General features: G+C 37.6%; 1 protein-coding gene across 6 annotated transcripts in view; it reads right to left on the bottom strand.

The window, feature by feature from the left end:
- DYNC1I1 (dynein cytoplasmic 1 intermediate chain 1) overlaps positions 1-23,248 on the bottom strand; it is a 459,873-nt gene that overhangs the window by 400,561 nt on the left and 36,064 nt on the right. For 2 of the 6 annotated variants that reach the window (XM_069729353.1, XM_069729352.1), the window contains exons 6-8: positions 14,923-14,946; positions 4,749-4,808; positions 3,295-3,410 (exon numbers count right to left, since the gene is read on the bottom strand). In XM_069729353.1, the coding sequence (XP_069585454.1) occupies positions 3,295-3,410; positions 4,749-4,808; positions 14,923-14,946 (200 nt within the window). The remainder of the gene's footprint in view (positions 1-3,294; positions 3,411-4,748; positions 4,809-14,922; positions 14,947-23,248) is intronic. The other 4 variants (XM_069729355.1, XM_069729354.1, XM_069729358.1 and 1 more) reach the window with 2 other exon arrangements.

The following is a 23,248-nucleotide window of genomic DNA, read 5'->3' as shown; positions in this document are numbered from 1 at the left end:
ATAATAAAAATTGCCCCTATGTACATGTGCTTTACAGCACATGAAGTTGACATTTAGAAAGTATATTACAGCAAAATATAATATTGAGGGACCACAAGAAAGATCAGCAAGAAAATTCAGATGATCAGGTAAATGCCGCACATCACACAAAACTAAATGAGCCTCAATAAAAGGGAACTTGTCGGCACATTTTTGCATGTGAAAGTACATTGTAGTTCTATGTCTGTGTAGCCACTTGAATGCTAATAAAAATTATACCTTTTTTTGTACAGATCAGATGTGCCAGTCATGAAAAATCTAAAGCCATATGCAAATTATGGTGGAAGTGCACTGGGGGTGTATCAATGCACCTAGACGGCTTCTTACAAGTGCCTTGGCACACCCACACAATTTGCATATGACTTTTATGCTAGAAACATTGGATTTCTACAAGAACAAGTTGGATTTCTAATTGGGGAACAAGCGCTTGTACCGCCATACCACTAGAGGTATATGTGATAATGTGGACAGGATCCCTTTAAATTTTACATTGTGCTTCGCCTCAGCATAGCCCATGGTATTGTTAAGAAATCTGCTGCCATCTACAGGTAAGTAATTAGAATTACAATACAGAAATGTGTCAGAAATGCAGCAAGGGAAGGAAATGAAAGCCTAGGTCAGTGTTTCCATTACTACATTCCCCCTAATTCAATTATCACGTCAACCTGGCATCAAGAATGGAGATCAGAACCTGCGACATGTAATAATCAACAGCTGCAAGAATAAACTGCGAGCGCGACACTATATAACGAAAGACAATCACCACAAAGAGAGAAAAAAAATAACCCGGAGCCCCGGGGGAAATAATCAATGCTAAATCATTTGTAAACGAGCCTCAGTGTACGGACTGTAATATTACTACTAGGTTCTCAAAAAAAAGACATAATTTATTATTGCCATATCATTTCCAGAAGGGGGCGCTACATAAAGAACAATTACACTCAGTGCGGCACATTCACCTAGGTTATAATTAGACAGGATACATGTGCTGGAGACATTTACACCAAAATTCTAGTGGAGTTCAACAGTAAATAGGTCTTAATATATTAGGAAAACTAAGTGGTAATTACCAAAGCCAAAATAAGAAGGTAAAAATAAGAACAACACTTACACTAAGCTACTTATCCTTCCAGTGTCTTTACAGTTTCTCTTTTTAGTGTTTTTACTTGTCTCTTTACTGTCTGTCAGTGCAGTTATGGCATATCCTCCTAGTGCCCTTACTGTCTATCCTCCCAGTGTCTATACTGTATATCCTCCTAGTGTCTCTACTGTCTATCCTCCCAGTGACTCTACTGTCTATCCTCCTAGTGTCCTTACTGTCTATCCTTCCAGTGTCTATACTGTATATCCTCCTAGTGTCTCTACTGTCTATCCTCCCAGGGACTCTACTGTCTATCCTCCTAGTGTCCTTACTGTCTATCCTTCCAGTGTCTCTACTGTCTATCCTCCTAGTATCCTTACAGTCTATCCTCCAAGTGTCTCTACTGTCTATCCTCCTAGTATCCTTACTGTCTATCCTTCCAGTGTCTCTACTGTCTATCCTCCTAGTGCCCTTACTGTCTATCCTCCTAGTGTCTCTACTGTCTATCCTCCCAGTGACTCTACTGTCTATCCTCCTAGTGTCCTTACTGTCTATCCTCCTAGTGTCCTTACTGTCTATCATCCTAGTGTCCTACAGTCTATCCTTCCAGTGTCTCTACTGTCTATCCTCCTAGTATCTTTACATTCTACCCTCCCAGTGTCTCTACTGTCTATCCTCCTAGTATCCTTACTGTCTATCCTTCCAGTGTCTCTGTCTATCCTCCTAGTGTCCTTACAGTCTAACCTCCCAGTGTCTCTACTGTCTATCCTCCTAGTGTCCTTACTGTCTATCCTTCCAGTGTCTCTACTGTCTATCCTCCTAGTGTCCTTACTGTCTATCCTTCCAGTGTCTCTACTGTCTATCCTCCCAGTGTCTCTACTGTCTATCCTCCTAGTGTCCTTACTGTCTATCCTCCCAGTGTCCTTACTGTCTATCCTCCCAGTGTCTCTACTGTCTATCCTCCTAGTGTCTCTACTGTCTATCCTCCTAGTGTCTCTACTGTCTATCCTCCCAGTGTCTATACTGTCTATCCTCCCAGTGTCTCTACTATCTATCCTCCCTGTGTCCTTACTGTCTATCCTTCCAGTTTTTCTACTGTATATCCTCCTAGTGCCCTTACTATCTATCCTCCTAGTGTCCTTATTGTATATCCTCCCATTGTCTATACTATCTATCCTCCTAGTGTCTCTACTGTCTATCCCCCTAGTGTCTCTACTGTCTATCCTCCCAGTGACTATACTGTCTATCTTCCTAGTGTCCTTACTGTCTATTCTCCCAGTGTCTCTACTGTCTATCCTCCTAGTGTCCTTACTGTCTATCCTCCTAGTGTCCTTACTGTCTATACTCCCAGTGTCCTTACTGTCTATCCTTCCAGTGACTCTACTGTCTATCCTCCTAGTGTCCTTACTGTCTATCCTCCTAGTGTCCTTACAGTGTCTCTACTGTCTATCCTCCCAGTGTCCTTACTGTCTATCCTTCCAGTGTTTCTATTGTGTGTCCTCCTAGTGTCCTTAGTCTCTATCCTCCTAGTGTCCTTCCAGTGTCTCTACTGTCTATCCTCCTAGTGTCCTTACTGTCTATCCTTCCAGTGTTTCTACTGTCTGTCCTCCTAGTGTCCTTAGTCTCTATCCTCCTAGTGTCCTTGCTGTCTATCCTTCCAGTGTCTCTACTGTCTTTCCTTCCAATGTTTCTACTGTCTAGCTTTACATGTGTCTCTACTGTCTATCCTTCCTGTGTCATTACTGTCTGTCCTCCCAGTGTCTCTACTATCTATCCTTCCAGTGTCTCTAATGTCTATCCTCTCAGTGTCTCTAATGTCTATCCTCCCAGTGTCTCTGTTGTCTATCCTCCCGGTGTCTCTACTATCGGTCACTTCAGTGTCTCTACTGTATCTACCATTGTCTTTCCTGTCTATCCTCCCAGTGTCTCTACTGTCTATTCTCCCAGTGTTCCTGCTGTCTATCCTCCCAGTGTGTCTGCGGTCTATCCTCCCGGTTTCCCTCCTCCAGTCTATACACTTTATATTCCCCGATATCTCTACTCTCTACCCTTACAGTCATATCAATATGTTGTGACTTGCGCTCACATACTTCTGTTGTACTTTCCTGTACTATGTATTAGCATTTTCAGAGAAATCTGTGATCAGACTCCATAATAAATGCCAGTAAAGTCACCTTCAGCTTGGAGCGTGGTCACCGGGGTCTGTGTCTCCTTTGAGTAGGACACAACTTCGCGAGGCAAGAAATCCACCTGTGTCACCTTAGAAACTCCGAGTTTTATCATTCTTCGTCTGTGAAGAAGAAAACAATACAATAATTGTGTGGAGTCATTATATTTCACGTAACGAGGCATGGGATGGAAATGGTGAGAGATTGCAGTCTATGAGATGATCAAGCCACCACCTTTCACTACAGTCTCCTGGGATAATATTAAACATTGGTCAGTAACTACAGCAACAGCAGAGCCATTGCCTAAGAAACCACCCAGAAGCCTCTTTTATTTATTCTGGGCAGGTGTCCATTGGTCATCTGGGTGTAAAAATCCTTTAAGGAACTGTCAATTCTTTACTATTCATTTTTTACACCTTGTGCCAATGAACAAGTCGGTGAGAACTGCCAGTAAGATTCCTAACTAAATCCCATCAGGATGAAAATTTGCTCTACCTGTAAGCAGCATGTTATAGAACAGGAGGAGCTGAGAAGAATGATATATAATTATACGGGGAAATATTCTGTATAATCTCTACAGTATTCACTTCAATTCCTGCTCGCTCTGGCTCTAGGAGTCCAGTGGGAGGAGTTAATGAATGATTAGACCACCCATCTGACTCCTCAGCCCAGAGCAAGCAGGAATTTAAGTCAATTAATTACAAATTCTAAGAAATGTTTCACCACAAAACTAAATAGTTCCTCAATTGTGACTTCTTGCAAAATTTTTGCGCAAATGTAATACGGTTTTCCTTTTGGACTGATTTTATGTATGGCTGGAACTTTTGTTAAAATTTTGCTACATGTTGACATATTGAGCTAAAAAGACGCAATAAAGGTTAAAGATAAAATTAAAAACAATTTTTTATTTTGTGCCAAATTTAAAAACAGCGAGCGTCATTATGAAGAATTTGGTGACAAAAATGTCAACCAATACCGGGAGTCAAAAAAAACAAAAAAAAGATGGCTTAATATAAAAGGCAAATAATGAATCGAGTGTTTTGTGAAATCTGCTTCTGTGTTCACTTATGAGCCACTTCTTCCCCCCCCCCCCCCCAACACATCCACTTCCTGAGCTCATCAATCACTTTGGATAACAGGTAGCGTCCATAACAGTCAAAACACGATAGACTATCAGCTCACTGAAGGATCGGATTATAGTTGTAATAAGGCTAGGATTTTAGGATAATGGATCCGTCAACAGCAGCTTATGGATTTTTTCCAATTTCATCTACAATGCACAAATGAGCCAAAATTAATTAAAAACATCAAAGGCAGCGGAGATACGTTACAAAGATAATAGCTGCAATCAATGTTGGGGCGTCACTTAAAACAATTGACGCCATTACTCCCCCCCCCCCCATAGGACATAGTATCATCACATGATTTACTGCACCTCTACAATAAAAGCTGAGACGTACCCGAGTTCAGACTCTGAATGCAGCTGCAATACAGAAGGGTCAGTGTCCCATTGGAGGGTCCTGTGCATGTCCAAAAAGTAGATGAATGTAAAAAATAAAACAAAATACAAACACTATAATACAAATTAATCAACACATCGAGAAAGCAGGATGCAAGTGCTGGTCATGTGATGGAAGAAAGGCAAAGACATGCAGTAATACCAAGCATCACCTAGGAGAAAATAAAAGCTGGCAGACAGTGCTTCATGCAAGGAGCAAATTCATTCAAACCCATACTGGGCAGTATTATAGTAGTTATATTCTTGTACATAGGGGCAGTATTATAGGAGTTATATTCCTGTACATAGGAGCAGTATTATAGTAGTTATATTCTTGTACATAGGGGCAGTATTATAGGAGTTATATTCCTGTACATAGGAGCAGTATTATAGTAGTTATATTCTTGTACATAGGAGCAGTATTATAGTAGTTATATTCTTGTACATAGGAGTAGTATTATAGTAGTTATATTCTTGTACATAGGAGCAGTATTATAGTAGTTATATTCCTGTACATAGGAGCAGTATTATAGTAGTTATATTCTTGTACATAGGAGCAGTATTATAGTAGTTATATTCTTGTACATAGGAGTAGTATTATAGTAGTTATATTCTTGTACATAGGAGCAGTATTATAGTAGTTATATTCTTGTACATAGGGGGCAGTATTATAGTAGTTATATTCTTGTACATAGGGGCAGTATTATAGGAGTTATATTCCTGTACATAGGAGCAGTATTATAGTAGTTATATTCTTGTACATAGGAGTAGTATTATAGTAGTTATATTCTTGTACATAGGGGCAGTATTATAGTAGTTATATTCTTGTACATAGGAGCAGTATTATAGTAGTTATATTCTTGTACATAGGAGCAGTATTATAGTAGTTATATTCTTGTACATAGGGGCAGTATTATAGGAGTTATATTCTTGTACATAGGGGCAGTATTATAGTAGTTATATTCTTGTACATAGGAGCAGTATTATAGTAGTTATATTCTTGTACATAGGGGCAGTATTATAGTAGTTATATTCTTGTACATAGGGGCAGTATTATAGTAGTTATATTCTTGTACATAGGGGCAGTATTATAGGAGTTATATTCCTGTACATAGGAGCAGTATTATAGTAGTTATATTCTTGTACATAGGAGTAGTATTATAGTAGTTATATTCTTGTACATAGGAGCAGTATTATAGTAGTTATATTCTTGTACATAGGAGCAGTATTATAGTAGTTATATTCTTGTACATAGGGGCAGTATTATAGGAGTTATATTCTTGTACATAGGGGCAGTATTATAGTAGTTATATTCTTGTACATAGGAGCAGTATTATAGTAGTTATATTCTTGTACATAGGAGCAGTATTATAGTAGTTATATTCTTGTACATAGGGGCAGTATTATAGTAGTTATATTCTTGTACATAGGGGGCAGTATTATAGTAGTTATATTCTTGTATATAGGAGCAGTATTATAGTAGTTATATTCTTGTACATAGGAGCAGTATTATAGTAGTTATATTCTTGTACATGGGGGCAGTATTATAGTAGTTATATTCTTGTACATAGGTGCAGTATTATAGTAGTAATATTCTTGTACATAGGTGCAGTATTATAGTAGTTATATTCTTGTATATAGGGGCAGTATTATAGTAGTTATGTTCTTGTCCATAGGGAGCAGTATTATAATAGTTATATTCTTGTATATAGGAGCAGTATTATAGTAGTTATATTCTTGTACATAGGGGCAGTATTATAGTAGTTATATTCTTGTACATAGAAGCAGTATTATAGTAGTTATATTCTTATACATAGGGGCAGTATTATAGTAGTTATATTCTTATACATAGGAGCAGTATTATAGTACTTATATTCTTGTGCATAGGGGCAGTATTATAGTAGTTATATTCTTGTACATAGGTGGCAGTATTATAGTAGTTATATTCTTGCACATAGGAGGCAGTATTATAGTAGTTATACTCTTGTGCATAGGGGCAGTATTATAGTAGTTATATTCTTGTGCATAGGGGCAGTATTATAGTAGTTATATTCTTGTACATAGGGGCAGTATTATAGTAGTTATATTCTTGTACATAGGGGCAGTATTATTGTAGTTATATTCTTGTTCATAGGAGCAGTATTATAGTAGTTATATTCTTGAACATATGGGCAGTATTATAGTAGTTATATTCTTGCACATAGGAGGCAGTATTATAGTAGTTATTTTCTTGCACATAGGAGGCAGTATTATAGTAGTTATACTCTTGTGCACAGGGGCAGTATTATAGTAGTTATATTCTTGTATATAGGAGCAGTATTATAGTAGTTATATTCTTGTACATAGGGGCAGTATTATAGTAGTTATATTCTTGTACATAGAAGCAGTATTATAGTAGTTATATTCTTATACATAGGGGCAGTATTATAGTAGTTATATTCTTATACATAGGAGCAGTATTATAGTAGTTATATTCTTGTGCATAGGGGCAGTATTATAGTAGTTATATTCTTGTACATAGGTGGCAGTATTATAGTAGTTATATTCTTGTACATAGGTGGCAGTATTATAGTAATATTCTTGCACATAGGAGGCAGTATTATAGTAGTTATACTCTTGTGCATAGGGGCAGTATTATAGTAGTTATATTCTTGTTCATAGGGGCAGTATTATAGTAGTTATATTCTTGTACATAGGGGCAGTATTATAGTAGTTATATTCTTGTACATAGGGGCAGTATTATAGTAGTTATATTCTTGTTCATAGGAGCAGTGTTATAGTAGTTATATTCTTGTACATATGGGCAGTATTATAGTAGTTATATTCTTGCACATAGGAGGCAGTATTATAGTAGTTATTTTCTTGCACATAGGAGGCAGTATTATAGTAGTTATACTCTTGTGCACAGGGGCAGTATTATAGTAGTTATATTCTTGTGCATAGGGGCAGTATTATAGTAGTTTTATTCTTGTACATAGGGGCAGTATTATAGTAGTTATATTCTTGTACATAGGGGCAGTATTATAGTAGTTATATTCTTGCACATAGGAGACAGTATTATAGTAGTTATATTCTTGTACATAGGGGGCAGCATTATAGTAGTTATATTCTTGTATATAGGAGCAGTATTGTAGTAGTTATATTCTTGTACATAGGCGCAGTATTATAGTAGTTATATTCTTGTACATAGGAGCAGTATTATAGTAGTTATATTCTAGTCCATAGGGAGCAGTATTATAGTAGTTATATTCTTGTACATAGGGGCAGTATTATAGTAGTTATATTCTTGTACATAGGGGCAGTATTATAGTAGTTATATTCTTGTACATAGGAGTAGTATTATAGTAGTTATATTCTTGTACATAGGGGCAGTATTATAGTAGTTATATTCTTGTACATAGGAGCAGTATTATAGTAGTTATATTCTTGTACATAGGAGCAGTATTATAGTAGTTATATTCTTGTACATAGGGGCAGTATTATAGGAGTTATATTCTTGTACATAGGGGCAGTATTATAGTAGTTATATTCTTGTACATAGGAGCAGTATTATAGTAGTTATATTCTTGTACATAGGGGCAGTATTATAGTAGTTATATTCTTGTACATAGGGGCAGTATTATAGTAGTTATATTCTTGTACATAGGGGCAGTATTATAGGAGTTATATTCCTGTACATAGGAGCAGTATTATAGTAGTTATATTCTTGTACATAGGAGTAGTATTATAGTAGTTATATTCTTGTATATAGGAGCAGTATTATAGTAGTTATATTCTTGTACATAGGAGCAGTATTATAGTAGTTATATTCTTGTACATAGGGGCAGTATTATAGGAGTTATATTCTTGTACATAGGGGCAGTATTATAGTAGTTATATTCTTGTACATAGGAGCAGTATTATAGTAGTTATATTCTTGTACATAGGGGCAGTATTATAGTAGTTATATTCTTGTACATAGGGGCAGTATTATAGTAGTTATATTCTTGTACATAGGGGCAGTATTATAGTAGTTATATTCTTGTACATAGGAGCAGTATTATAGTAGTTATATTCTTGTACATAGGAGCAGTATTATAGTAGTTATATTCTTGTACATAGGGGCAGTATTATAGTAGTTATATTCTTGTACATAGGGGGCAGTATTATAGTAGTTATATTCTTGTATATAGGAGCAGTATTATAGTAGTTATATTCTTGTACATAGGAGCAGTATTATAGTAGTTATATTCTTGTACATAGGGGCAGTATTATAGTAGTTATATTCTTGTACATAGGTGCAGTATTATAGTAGTAATATTCTTGTACATAGGTGCAGTATTATAGTAGTTATATTCTTGTATATAGGGGCAGTATTATAGTAGTTATGTTCTTGTCCATAGGGAGCAGTATTATAGTAGTTATATTCTTGTATATAGGAGCAGTATTATAGTAGTTATATTCTTGTACATAGGGGCAGTATTATAGTAGTTATATTCTTGTACATAGAAGCAGTATTATAGTAGTTATATTCTTATACATAGGGGCAGTATTATAGTAGTTATATTCTTATACATAGGAGCAGTATTATAGTACTTATATTCTTGTGCATAGGGGCAGTATTATAGTAGTTATATTCTTGTACATAGGTGGCAGTATTATAGTAGTTATATTCTTGCACATAGGAGGCAGTATTATAGTAGTTATACTCTTGCGCATAGGGGCAGTATTATAGTAGTTATATTCTTGTGCATAGGGGCAGTATTATAGTAGTTATATTTTTGTACATAGGGGCAGTATTATAGTAGTTATATTCTTGTACATAGGGGCAGTATTATTGTAGTTATATTCTTGTTCATAGGAGCAGTATTATAGTAGTTATATTCTTGTACATATGGGCAGTATTATAGTAGTTATATTCTTGCACATAGGAGGCAGTATTATAGTAGTTATTTTCTTGCACATAGGAGGCAGTATTATAGTAGTTATACTCTTGTGCACAGGGGCAGTATTATAGTAGTTATATTTTTGTATATAGGAGCAGTATTATAGTAGTTATATTCTTGTACATAGGGGCAGTATTATAGTAGTTATATTCTTGTACATAGAAGCAGTATTATAGTAGTTATATTCTTATACATAGGGGCAGTATTATAGTAGTTATATTCTTATACATAGGAGCAGTATTATAGTAGTTATATTCTTGTGCATAGGGGCAGTATTATAGTAGTTATATTCTTGTACATAGGTGGCAGTATTATAGTAATATTCTTGCACATAGGAGGCAGTATTATAGTAGTTATATTCTTGTTCATAGGGGCAGTATTATAGTAGTTATATTCTTGTACATAGGGGCAGTATTATAGTAGTTATATTCTTGTACATAGGGGCAGTATTATAGTAGTTATATTCTTGTTCATAGGAGCAGTATTATAGTAGTTATATTCTTGTACATATGGGCAGTATTATAGTAGTTATATTCTTGCACATAGGAGGCAGTATTATAGTAGTTATTTTCTTGCACATAGGAGGCAGTATTATAGTAGTTATACTCTTGTGCACAGGGGCAGTATTATAGTAGTTATATTCTTGTGCACAGGGGCAGTATTATAGTAGTTATATTCTTGCACATAGGAGACAGTATTATAGTAGTTATATTCTTGTACATAGGGGGCAGCATTATAGTAGTTATATTCTTGTATATAGGAGCAGTATTGTAGTAGTTATATTCTAGTCCATAGGCGCAGTATTATAGTAGTTATATTCTTATACATAGGAGCAGTATTATAGTAGTTATATTCTTGTACATAGGGGCAGTATTATAGTAGTTATATTCTTGTACATAGGGGCAGTATTATAGTAGTTATATTCTTGTACATAGGGGCAGTATTATAGTAGTTATATTCTTGTACATAGGGGCAGTATTATAGTAGTTATATTCTTGCGCATAGGAGGCAGTATTATAGTAGTTATATTCTTGTGCATAGGGGCAGTATTATAGTAGTTATATTCTTGTCCATAGGGAGCAGTATTATAGTAGTTATATTCTTGTATATAGGAGCAGTATTATAGTAGTTATATTCTTGTACATAGAAGCAGTATTATAGTAGTTATATTCTTGTACATAGGGGCAGTATTATAGTAGTTATATTCTTATACATAGGAGCATTATTATAGTAGTTATATTCTTGTACATAGGAGCAGTATTATAGTAGTTATATTCTTGTACATAGGAGCAGTATTATAGTAGTTATATTCTTGTACATAGGAGCAGTATTATAGTAGTTATATTCTTGTACATAGGGGGCAGTATTATAGTAGTTATATTCTTGTACATAGGAGCAGTATTATAGTAGTTATATTCTTGTACATAGGAGCAGTATTATAGTAGTTATATTCTTGTGCATAGGAGCAGTATTATAGTAGTTATATTCTTGTGCATAGGGGCAGTATTATAGTAGTTATATTCTTATCCATAGGGAGCAGTATTATAGTAGTTATATTCTTGTATATAGGAGCAGTATTATAGTAGTTATATTCTTGTACATAGAAGCAGTATTATAGTAGTTATATTCTTGTACATAGGGGCAGTATTATAGTAGTTATATTCTTATACATAGGAGCAGTATTATAGTAGTTATATTCTTGTACATAGGAGCAGTATTATAGTAGTTATATTCTTGTACATAGGGGCAGTATTATAGTAGTTATATTCTTATACATAGGAGCAGTATTATAGTAGCTATATTCTTGTACATAGGGGCAGTATTATAGTAGTTATATTCTTGGAGATAGGAGCAGTATTATAGTAGTTATATTCTTGTACATAGGAGCAGTATTATAGTAGTTATACTCTTGTACATAGGGGGCAGTATTATAGTAGTTATATTCTTGTACATAGGAGCAGTATTATAGTAGTTATATTCTTGTACATCGGAGCAGTATTATAGTAGTTATATTCTTGTACATAGGGGCAGTATTATAGTAGTTATATTCTTGTACATAGGAGCAGTATTATAGTAGTTATATTCTTGGAGATAGGAGCAGTATTATAGTAGTTATATTCTTGTACATAGGAGCAGTATTATAGTAGTTATACTCTTGTACATAGGGGGCAGTATTATAGTAGTTATATTCTTGTACATAGGAGCAGTATTATAGTAGTTATATTCTTGTACATAGGGGCAGTATTATAGTAGTTATATTCTTGTACATAGGAGCAGTATTATAGTAGCTATATTCTTGTACATAGGGGCAGTATTATAGTAGTTATATTCTTGGAGATAGGAGCAGTATTATAGTAGTTATATTCTTGTACATAGGAGCAGTATTATAGTAGTTATACTCTTGTACATAGGGGGCAGTATTATAGTAGTTATATTCTTGTACATAGGAGCAGTATTATAGTAGTTATATTCTTGTACATCGGAGCAGTATTATAGTAGTTATATTCTTGTACATAGGGGCAGTATTATAGTAGTTATATTCTTGTATATAGGAGCAGTATTATAGTAGTTATATTCTTGTACATAGGAGCAGTATTATAGTAGTTATGTTCTTGTACATAGGAGCAGTATTATAGTAGTTATATTCTTGTATATAGGAGCAGTACTATAATAGTTATAATATAATAGTTATTCTTGTGCATAAGAGCAGTATTATAGTAGTTATATTCCTGTACACAAACAAGCTTTTTTAGGAACAGAAAAATATACTGTATAACCGAATTTAAATCTACAAATAACAAAATTCAGTACTATCAGACGTTTATTTTAATATCATGCAAACACATGAAATGCCACATACATTAAGGCAAGTCTTATAACAGGGGTATAGCAGAAAAAAAAGTATAAAAGTATAAAACATATAATGTGGTGTCAGATATAACGTGAGCATTTGCAGGATCCAAATAAAAAATGTACAGTCATGCCCGACAGTGTTGGCACCCTTGAAATTGTTCCCGAAAATAAAGGTTTTCTCCCAGAAAATGATTGCAATTACACATATTTTGTTATACACGTTTGTGTCCGTTCTATGTAAAGAGATAAAATGGCATATTGGACATCATTTCACACAAAACCCCTAAAATGGGCAGGACAGAATTGTTGGCACCTTTTTAAAAATTATTGGTAAACAACTTTGTTTCAAGTGTGTCATGCTCGTTCCAACTCACCTGTGGCAAGTAACAGGTGTGGGCAATATGTGAATCACACCTGAAACAAGATAAAAAGTTGAGACGTCGACTCAATCTTCTCATTGTGTATCTGTGTGTGCCACACTAAGCATGGAAAACAGAAAGAGGAGAAGAAAACTGTCTGATGACTTGAGAAGCAAAATTGTTGAAAAATATCAACAATCTGAAGGTTACAAGTCCATCTCCAGAGATCTTGATAATTATATTGCACGCCGTGGACAATAAAACAAGAAGTTTACAATCAATTGCACTGTAGCTAATCTCCCTGGTCATGGACTTCAAAGAAAAATTGATGAAAGGTTGTAACGCAGGATAGACCGGATGGTGGATAAGCAGCCCCAAGCAAGTTCCAAAGAAATTCAAGCTGTCCTGCGGGCTCAGGATGCATCAGTGACACCGTGAACTATCTGATGACATTCAAATTAAATGAAATGCTGTAACAAGATACCCAGGAGGAACCCACTGCTGAGACAGAGACACAAAAAAGCTAGAGTGCAGTTTGCTAAAATGTACGTGAGTAATCCAAAATACTTCTGGGAAAGTGTCTTGTGGACAGATAAGAAAAAAGAGAGAGCTTTTTGGTAAAGCACATCATTCTACAAAGAATGAGACCTACAAAGAAAGAACACAGTACCTACAGTCAAATATGGTGGAGGGTCAAAGATGTTTTGGTGTTGTTTTGCTGACTGACACTGTGTGCAAACCATCATGAAATCTGAAGATTACCAACGGAGTTTGGGTCACAGTAATTATTCCAAAGAATGTGCAGCCAAATATTAATTTGAGGGTGCCAACATTTTTGTTCTCTCCGTTTTGGGGGTTTTGTGTGATATTATGTCCAATTTTCCTTTTTTTCTCTGTTTTTTTTTTTTGTGTTGTTCCTATACACAGAAAGGAAATAAACATGTATAACAAAACTTGTGTAATTGCCATAATTTTCTGGGAGAAATACTTCATTTTTTGGAAGAATTTCAAGGGTGCCAACACTTTCGGCCATGACTGTACATGTGGAGCTTCTCTAATCATAAGTAAAACATGAGACACGGATGCACATTTCTAAAACATCTTAAAATGAGGATTTCTTAATTATTCTACTTTATGGGACCTTCAGTCAAATACCCATTTGGGCAGCGTAACCCTATGAAATGAGTCAGTGAGGGCAGCTGTAAAAGAGTATGCTGGCGTGATTGGGACATTTAAGACCATTTTGCCTTTTTTTGTTTTTTGTTTATTTCTTAAATAGATCCAAAATTCTGTGCTTATTAATTTTATAAAATATTGTTATAGAAGCCAGAACTTGTTTCTTCTGATACAGAGCTCCAAATCCTCTGCATAGACAAAGATATAAAACAAGCTGTAGCACTCTGTCTATCATTAGCCACCACTAGGGGGAGCACTGTCCATACTGCTTATAGAGTGCACTCAATAATAACACTGTCTGCAGTAAGCTCTGTAGCTCCCCCTGGTGGAGACTGCAGGTGGACAAAATGTAAAAGATAAAACAATGTTCTGAGTGATATATATATATATTTGAAAATATGGATCAGTGCAGAGTTTATGACCTAAAGGGACGCATAGATCCAAGGTGGAAATAGTTATTTCACCTTCGATAATATTCCACAGTTGAAATCTACATAATGAGTTGAGTAACCTGACAAATATTTAGATTTTTGATTTCGGCGCCTGTGACTTTGGGTAAGTTGTAATCTCCAGTCAGCTCCAGAGCTGCTTTCAAAATTCTGCTGCTTGTCCTTAGAAATAGAGAGCAATACAAGTACAACCTCTAGAGCTTTGGATGAGAGCGGAAAAGATATTGTGTAACTACAAATCAAAGTAAATCCATTCTGATCAGAAAACTACTTAAACATTTGCATAGAATTTATCGGAAACGTTTTTGTGTGCTTATCAGCAGAGTTACACAAAACTTTGCCACTGATTACACGACACACAGACACTTTCTTACCCCGTGAGGCCGCTCGGAATATTCCTGGGGATAGGAAATAAAACAGGTTGTTTTTTCATCCATTAAACCACTTTAAATCAAACACGTTTATTATTTGTAAGTCATTGGGACCCCCGCAGATCCTAGCAGTAGGGGTCCCGTGGGAGGGCAGCAGTAGCCTGCACGCAGGACCACAGCTCTATTCACTTCTATGGGACTATGTTGCGGTAATGTGTGTGTGACCACGGCTCCCATAGCCATACTAGGCACCACCGCTCCACCCACACGGAAATACTGGACCCCTGCGGTCAGAATTGGTGGGATCCGACCAGTCAGGTGCCTCTGATCGCACATTTATCACCTGCCATCCCTTTACTTGTGTAGTGGCTTATTCATATATTTTATAGCACTGTTATTAGATTAATTTCTCTTTGGTGCAGTTATTTGATCTTAAGGTATTCTTTGAGCCCTGTATGGTGGTATTACTTTACCACTATATGTTGATATTATTTGAGCCCTGCATGTAAGTCGGTATTATTTTAGCACTGTAAGATTGTATTATTTCAAGACTAAACATTGCTATTATTTGAGCACTGTATGGCGGCATTATTTGAGCACTGTATGATGGTATTATTTCAACGTTGCTATTATTGGAGCACTGTATGGCGGTATTATTTTAACACTATATGATGGTATTATTTTAAGACTAAGCGTTGCTATTATTTGAGCACTGTATGGTGGTATTATTTGAGCACTATATGATGGTATTAATTTAAGTCTGTATATTGGTAATATTTGAGCATTGTGTTGTGGTATTATTTGGGCACTGCATGGTGGTATGATTTTAAGAATTTCAGGAGGTATTATTTTGAGACTATATGTCACTATTATGTGAGCACTGTATGGTGGTATTATTTGATCACCAAATGACGGTATTATTTGTAGACTATATGTTGCTATTATTTGAGCATTGTATGGTGTTAATATTTGAGTGGATGGTGGTGGAAAGACTGGATGATATTATTTAGTAACTGCATGTTGGGTTGTTGGTGTTATTTAAGCACTGCATGGTGGTATCATTTTAAGATGGTATGGTGGTAATATTTTCACACTTTTTTTGTTTTATTTCTGCACTACATTGCAGTATTATTTGAGCAATGCATGTTTGTATTATTTTGGAACAGGAGGGTGGTGTATACATTGATTTGCACTGTACAGTGTATTATTTTACACTATCTAAGGAGCAATGTTTCACCTTGTAGAGTGACATGCTTGGTATGCCAGTGTGAGGAGGCTTGTAAGACGTGCAGTGCTCCTCTGGGAAATTAAATATGCAAGTTTCTTCTTTAGAGAGGAAGGGAACTTGAAATCTAGCGCCACCTACTGGAAGTAACAATCCTAAAAGTCAATATCAATCCTTTAATTATCTTTTGCCACATGGCTTAGGATAATAGCCAAACCAGATGTCATGACTCTGGATGGGCTGGTTCTGGCTCCTTTCTGGTCAGGTCTGGATTAAATTGGTCCGCCTCTCTTTGGTTCTGGGGCGGCTATTTAATGCGGGTAGTTCCTGGGTTCTGAATTGGTTATACTTCCGTCTACTCGGTTTGAGATAGCTGACCCAGGTTATTCGTCTGTAATCGTTGTGCCTCTGTGCATGTGTGACTTGCTGTGTATGACCCAGTTTGCCCCCTGACTACTGCCCCTGTTTTCTGCTTGGTACTTCTCTGTCTGTCTTGGCTTTCTGACCCCTTGGCTTGTCTTTGACTAATCTGCTGTTTTGCCCCTAGGTACCTTGCTCCCGTCTGGCTCCCGACCCTCGGCTTGTCCTTTGACTAAGTCTCTGTCTTAGTACTCTGTGTCCTGCGTTTTTTGTAGACCCTCCGTTCTCGCGCAGTAGCCCCATCGTCCCTGCAGTGATCACGTGACCTTGCTAGTTCAGGTCCTGTGTACACTGCATGCCTCATTCCTCCCTCTCCCTGCGCTCCCGCTAGCGCCCCCTCAGGCTGCAACTTTTTCCCTCTGATATAAACATCGAACTTTAGGAAGGCAAAGTTTGAACAGCTTAGAGATGCCCTTAATCTGGTAGACTGGGACAATATCCTCAGAAATGAGAATACAGATAATAAATGGGAAATGTTTAAGAACATCCTAAATAGGCAGTGTAAGCGGTTTATACCTTGTGGGAATAAAAGGACTAGAAATAGGAAAAACCCAATGTGGCTAAACAAAGAAGTAAGACAGGCAATTAACAGTAAAAAGAAAGCATTTGTACTACTAAAGCAGGATGGCACCATTGAAGCTCTAAAAAACTATAGGGAGAAAAATACTTTATCTGAAAAACTAATTAAAGCTGCCAAAAAGGAAACAGAGAAGCACATTGCTAAGGAGAGTAAAACTAATCCCAAACTGTTCTTCAACTATATCAATAGTAAAAGAATAAAAACTGAAAATGTAGGCCCCTTAAAAAATAGTGAGGAAAGAATGGTTGTAGATGACGAGGAAAAAGCTAACATATTAAACACCTTCTTCTCCACGGTATTCACGGTGGAAAATGAAATGCTAGGTGAAATCCCAAGAAACAATGAAAACCCTATATTAAGGGTCACCAATCTAACCCAAGAAGAGGTGCGAAACCGGCTAAATAAGATTAAAATAGATAAATCTCCGGGTCCGGATGGCATACACCCACGAGTACTAAGAGAACTAAGTAATGTAATAGATAAACCATTATTTCTTATTTTTAGTGACTCTATAGCGACGGGGTCTGTTCCGCAGGACTGGCGCATAGCAAATGTGGTGCCAATATTCAAAAAGGGCTCTAAAAGTGAACCTGGAAATTATAGGCCAGTAAGTCTAACCTCTATTGTTGGTAAAATATTTGAAGGGTTTCTGAGGGATGTTATTCTGGATTATCTCAATGAGAATAACTGTTTAACTCCATATCAGCATGGGTTTATGAGAAATCGCTCCTGTCAAACCAATCTAATCAGTTTTTATGAAGAGGTAAGCTATAGGCTGGACCACGGTGAGTCATTGGACGTGGTATATCTCGATTTTTCCAAAGCGTTTGATACCGTGCCGCACAAGAGGTTGGTACACAAAATCAGAATGCTTGGCCTGGGGGAAAATGTGTGTAAATGGGTTAGTAACTGGCTTAGTGATAGAAAGCAGAGGGTGGTTATAAATGGTATAGTCTCTAACTGGGTCGCTGTGACCAGTGGGGTACCGCAGGGGTCAGTATTGGGACCTGTTCTCTTCAACATATTCATTAATGATCTGGTAGAAGGTTTACACAGTAAAATATCGATATTTGCAGATGATACAAAACTATGTAAAGCAGTTAATACAAGAGAAGATAGTATTCTGCTACAGATGGATCTGGATAAGTTGGAAACTTGGGCTGAAAGGTGGCAGATGAGGTTTAACAATGATAAATGTAAGGTTATACACATGGGAAGAGGGAATCAATATCACCATTACACACTGAACGGGAAACCACTGGGTAAATCTGACAGGGAGAAGGACTTGGGGATCCTAGTTAATGATAAACTTACCTGGAGCAGCCAGTGCCAGGCAGCAGCTGCCAAGGCAAACAGGATCATGGGGTGCATTAAAAGAGGTCTGGATACACATGATGAGAGCATTATACTGCCTCTGTACAAATCCCTAGTTAGACCGCACATGGAGTACTGTGTCCAGTTTTGGGCACCGGTGCTCAGGAAGGATATAATGGAACTAGAGAGAGTACAAAGGAGGGCAACAAAATTAATAAAGGGGATGGGAGAACTACAATACCCAGATAGATTAGCGAAATTAGGATTATTTAGTCTAGAAAAAAGACGACTGAGGGGCGATCTAATAACCATGTATAAGTATATAAGGGGACAATACAAATATCTCGCTGAGGATCTGTTTATACCAAGGAAGGTGACGGGCACAAGGGGGCATTCTTTGCGTCTGGAGGAGAGAAGGTTTTTCCACCAACATAGAAGAGGATTCTTTACTGTTAGGGCAGTGAGAATCTGGAATTGCTTGCCTGAGGAGGTGGTGATGGCGAACTCAGTCGAGGGGTTCAAGAGAGGCCTGGATGTCTTCCTGGAGCAGAACAATATTGTATCATACAATTATTAGGTTCTGTGGAAGGACGTAGATCTGGGTATTTATTATGATGGAATATAGGCTGAACTGGATGGACAAATGTCTTTTTTCGGCCTTACTAACTATGTTACTATGTTACTATGTTACTATATATAGATCCGCTCCAAGCTCTGTCAGATCAGGTAGCTAACCTGACCCAAATGATGCAGAATCTGTCAGTGCGGCAAAGAGCTTTGGTTGCTTCTCACCGACAGGTGCAAAGGGAGTTGGCGGACACGGTTAGTGCGGTTCGGGGTGCCTCCTCTCCATCTGGCAGTAGGGATGGGGCTGACTCAGATGTTTCCCTTTCTGCTCCTGAACCCTCTGTAAAATTACTGGACACCTTTTCTGGAGATAAAAGTAAATTCCGGGTCTTTAGGGAGAGTTGCAAGTTATTGTTTTCCCTGCATCCTAGGTCTTCAGGGGATGAGAGTCAAAGGGTGGGGACAGTGATATCTCTGTTACGTGGGGGCCTGCAGACCTGGGCTTTCTCCCTGCCCCCTACCTCCCCTGAGAGATTGTGGGTCGGTTCTACTACCCTTGTTTTCTGCTTGGTACTTCTCTGTCTGTCCTGGCTTTCTGACCCCTTGGCTTGTCTCTGACTACTCTGCTGTTTTGCCCCTTGGAATCTCGCTCCTGTCTGGCTCCCGACCCTCAGCTTGACCTTTGACTACATCTCTGTCTTAGTATTCTGTGTTCTGCATTTTTTGGTAGACGCTCTGTTCTCGCGCGTTAGCTCCGGCCCCCATCGTCCCTGCAGTGACCTGCCTAGTTCAGGTCCTGTGTGCACTGCGTGCCTCATTCCTCCCTCTCCCTGCGCACCCTCTAGTGCCCCCTTAGGCTGCCTTTCTACGACACCAGGCAGCGTCATTACACCAGACTTTCAATTTGCAGAGACGTTGTTTGGGGTAATTGCCCCTCCTTAGTGAAAAGAATGAGATTTAATTTGGCTAGGTGAGAGGCTTTTGACTGGGATCTAAGGGGTAAGGTTTCTTCTTGTGGAGAGTGACAAGCTTGGCATGCCAGTGTAAGGAGACTTATAGGCCATACAACGCTCCTCTGGGAAATTAAATATGCAAATTGAGATTCTGATTTGGCTTTTATCCTCAGTCATTTGGCAAGGTTTGTTAACCCTCCGTCACATACAATATTCGGACTAACAAGTTCACATACAATGTGCTTGTCAGGCGCCTGCTGGAAAAATACCTATAATATCTAATGTTTGCAATTTCAGTGCTCTAAAAGTGATCAGTGACCTTCATAGGGATGTAATAAAAGAGACTACACATAATCAGTTGCAAAAAAAACATTTACTTAACATAAAACTAATAACTATGAAATACAAACTTTTCAAAACTCCCGCCAAATAGTCCCCAGTTCGACTCTCTCAAAAAAATGTACAAAGAAAATTTTTGAACACAAACTTAATTTTAAGGTACCTTAAGTACTATTAAAAACATATTCAATCAGAAGGAGATGCTGAGGTTTCCCCAGAAAAGTCACACTTGCAGAGCAAATAGCAAGAATTACACACCATTTTTGCATGTGTCAGGCAAATTGCTTTATGACATTTGAGACATTCATAATTTGAAAGCCTTCTGGTTCCGCTTTCCGTTTGGCAGGTGGTGCATCTCCTTCTTTTGTGAGGTGGTGCAGATGGTGACTTTTCACCATCATCTTCTGGGCGGAACCTTTTGAGCTGAACTTGAAGGCGAGAGGGGATACCGATTGTTTTCACGCTTCTCCTGCGTAGCTCTCCAAGTACTAGTTCATGGGCCAATTTTTTCAGATACAATCGTCTACGGAGTGGTTCAAGCTTGTTTTCAAGATAAATTACTTGTGAATTTATACCACCCAAATTCAACATAGCAAAAAATATGACCATTGGCCAGCGTTTGATGTTTCTGCTGACGTTGAAAGTGGAGCACATCTGATCTGCTGCATCCACACCCCCTTTGGTGGCATTGTAAAATGTAATTATCTCCGGGTTTTTTTCTGCCCCAGTCCCAGGATCGATGGCAGCATCATCATGAAGTGTTGATAGAAGAAGTACGATTTTTTTGGCATGTGGTACATAGGAAACTAAAGCCTTTCCATTATGGAATGCAAACATACTGCTGTACTGTTGTCTCTCTTTCACACTTACAAACTGTGGCGGCAATTCCCTTTTGTTTTTTCTTACAGTTCCCACATATGACAGCTTCTGAATTTTCAGATAATCAATCAGATCACAACTTGTAAACCAATTGTCAGCTGTAATATTGCGACCCGATCCAAATAAGGGTTCAGCCAGTCTTTTTACAACATCAATGGGTTTGTTGCTCACACAGTAAGGACCTTCTGGTTGTTTTCCTGCATAAACTTCCAGGTTGTAAGTGTAGGTCTTACTGGCATCAACAAGGGCATAAATTTTTATTCCATATTTGTTTGGCTTTGATGGAATATATTGACGAAAGGCACATCTACCACGAAAACCAGGGAGCATTTCGTCAATAGTGAGATTCTCTCCAGGGTAATAACTTTGTTTACAGTTTACAACAAATCTTTGAAATATATCACGAATTGGAGCAAGTCGGTCATGTGTTTTGCGTTCGGTTCGGGTAGTTCTGTCGTCAAACCGAAGGCAACAAATTAGAATCTTGAATCTGTTTATGGACATAACAAGGCTAAATTTTTCAACTCCATCCCCATCTTTACCCCAAAGTTCCTCCAAACTTTGTCTATTTGCCCTATAAGCTCCTGCAAGGTACAGTAATCTAAAAAAAGCACGCAGTTCTATTTCATCTGTGGGCTTGATGGTTCTGTTGCAGATGTACTTGTCCTTTATAATGTCTATATATTGGTTGGTATATGTGACAATACAGTCCAGAATGTCATCTGTAAATATACTGTTCCAGCATTCAATTGCAGTTTTTGCATTACGTGCAGTTCCTATTACTGCAGGAAGGTGAGTAATAATGTTTAAAGGTTCCCTACGTTTTTTCTGGAATGGCTTCTTGTTCCATTTAGTATTTTTATCTTTTCCAATATAATATGATCCAACTTCTTCATCCTCACCACTGTCACCATCTTGCTCTGTTTCAGAATCCAGGACACATTCTTCCACCTCATCATGAGAATCAATCTCACTTTCCTCTCCTAAATCCTCATTCAGTGTGAGGTCTCTATCATCTAACAGCATGTTTGTTACTTCCTCAACATCAAGTTGTTTGGATAAATTGTACATTTTCCTCTCCATTTCAGCAGATAATCTGAAGCAAGAGAAGGAATATGTTAGGGAACTACTGTATATGCCTGAGCAGCACACTTTCTTTTATAAAATCTCCCTTATTTCTATGAAATATCCTCACATTTTGTGCTATACATTCATAAAACAAGCTAAATAAACTATTGTGATGAATAAAAACATAAAATACCAACCTTACTGAATGTGACGTATTCACATACAATGAGCCTGAGAGATCTGTGCAGCTATATCCTCTCCCCTGAAGCTCTGAAATCCAACTGTGATATCAGGTTTCACAGACCTTCAAGAGACAGGAGACTACCTGGAGGGAGGGGGTTTCCTCACAATCTGGTGAATAAGGAGAAATGAAAGTAAAAGAGAAGCGCCTGTCAGATCAGTTGTATGTGACGGAGGGTTAAAGGGTTTATATTGACTTTTATGACTGCTACATAGAATTTCATTTTTTTGCTTCCACCACTAGGGGGAGCTATCAGCGTATTGATGTATACAGCCTCTATTAATTAGTGGGAACTGTCTAAATCTGCGCCACAGAGTGGAGAGCAGAAAGCCAGAATTCTAGGAAACTTCTTTCCATGCAGATATTTTTTATCGTCGAATAATCCAGAATATTTGATAATCTTGCTCCTATAAAAGGGATGCGCCTGGTATTTATCATGAAATCACCTACATTAGCGACAGTTCTCGGCCGTCCTTCGTGTGAGAAGCTGAACGTCAATGCTGCGTGCCGTCGCTGACAATGGCGGCATTGTTCGGCTGTAATCTGCCTCCATTGTTACCATAAAGTGGCCTCATCATCCGCGCCATTGTCTCCATGCGGCGTAATGACGGGGCGCTCCTGCTTTGTTTATATCACAATTCTATAGGCGGTAATCTCATAATAATCATTTATTAACACTTTGATTTGATAGAGCAGATCAGAATGTGGTAGATTTAGAGGACGTCGGTCACCGTAATGATTTA

This window comes from Ranitomeya imitator, chromosome 6 (genome assembly GCF_032444005.1).
Source record: "Ranitomeya imitator isolate aRanImi1 chromosome 6, aRanImi1.pri, whole genome shotgun sequence".
In the NCBI taxonomy this organism is placed as follows: Eukaryota; Metazoa; Chordata; class Amphibia; order Anura; family Dendrobatidae; genus Ranitomeya; species Ranitomeya imitator.
The sequence above is the reverse complement of the archived record's forward strand: the minus strand, read 5'-3'. Positions and strand labels throughout refer to the sequence as shown.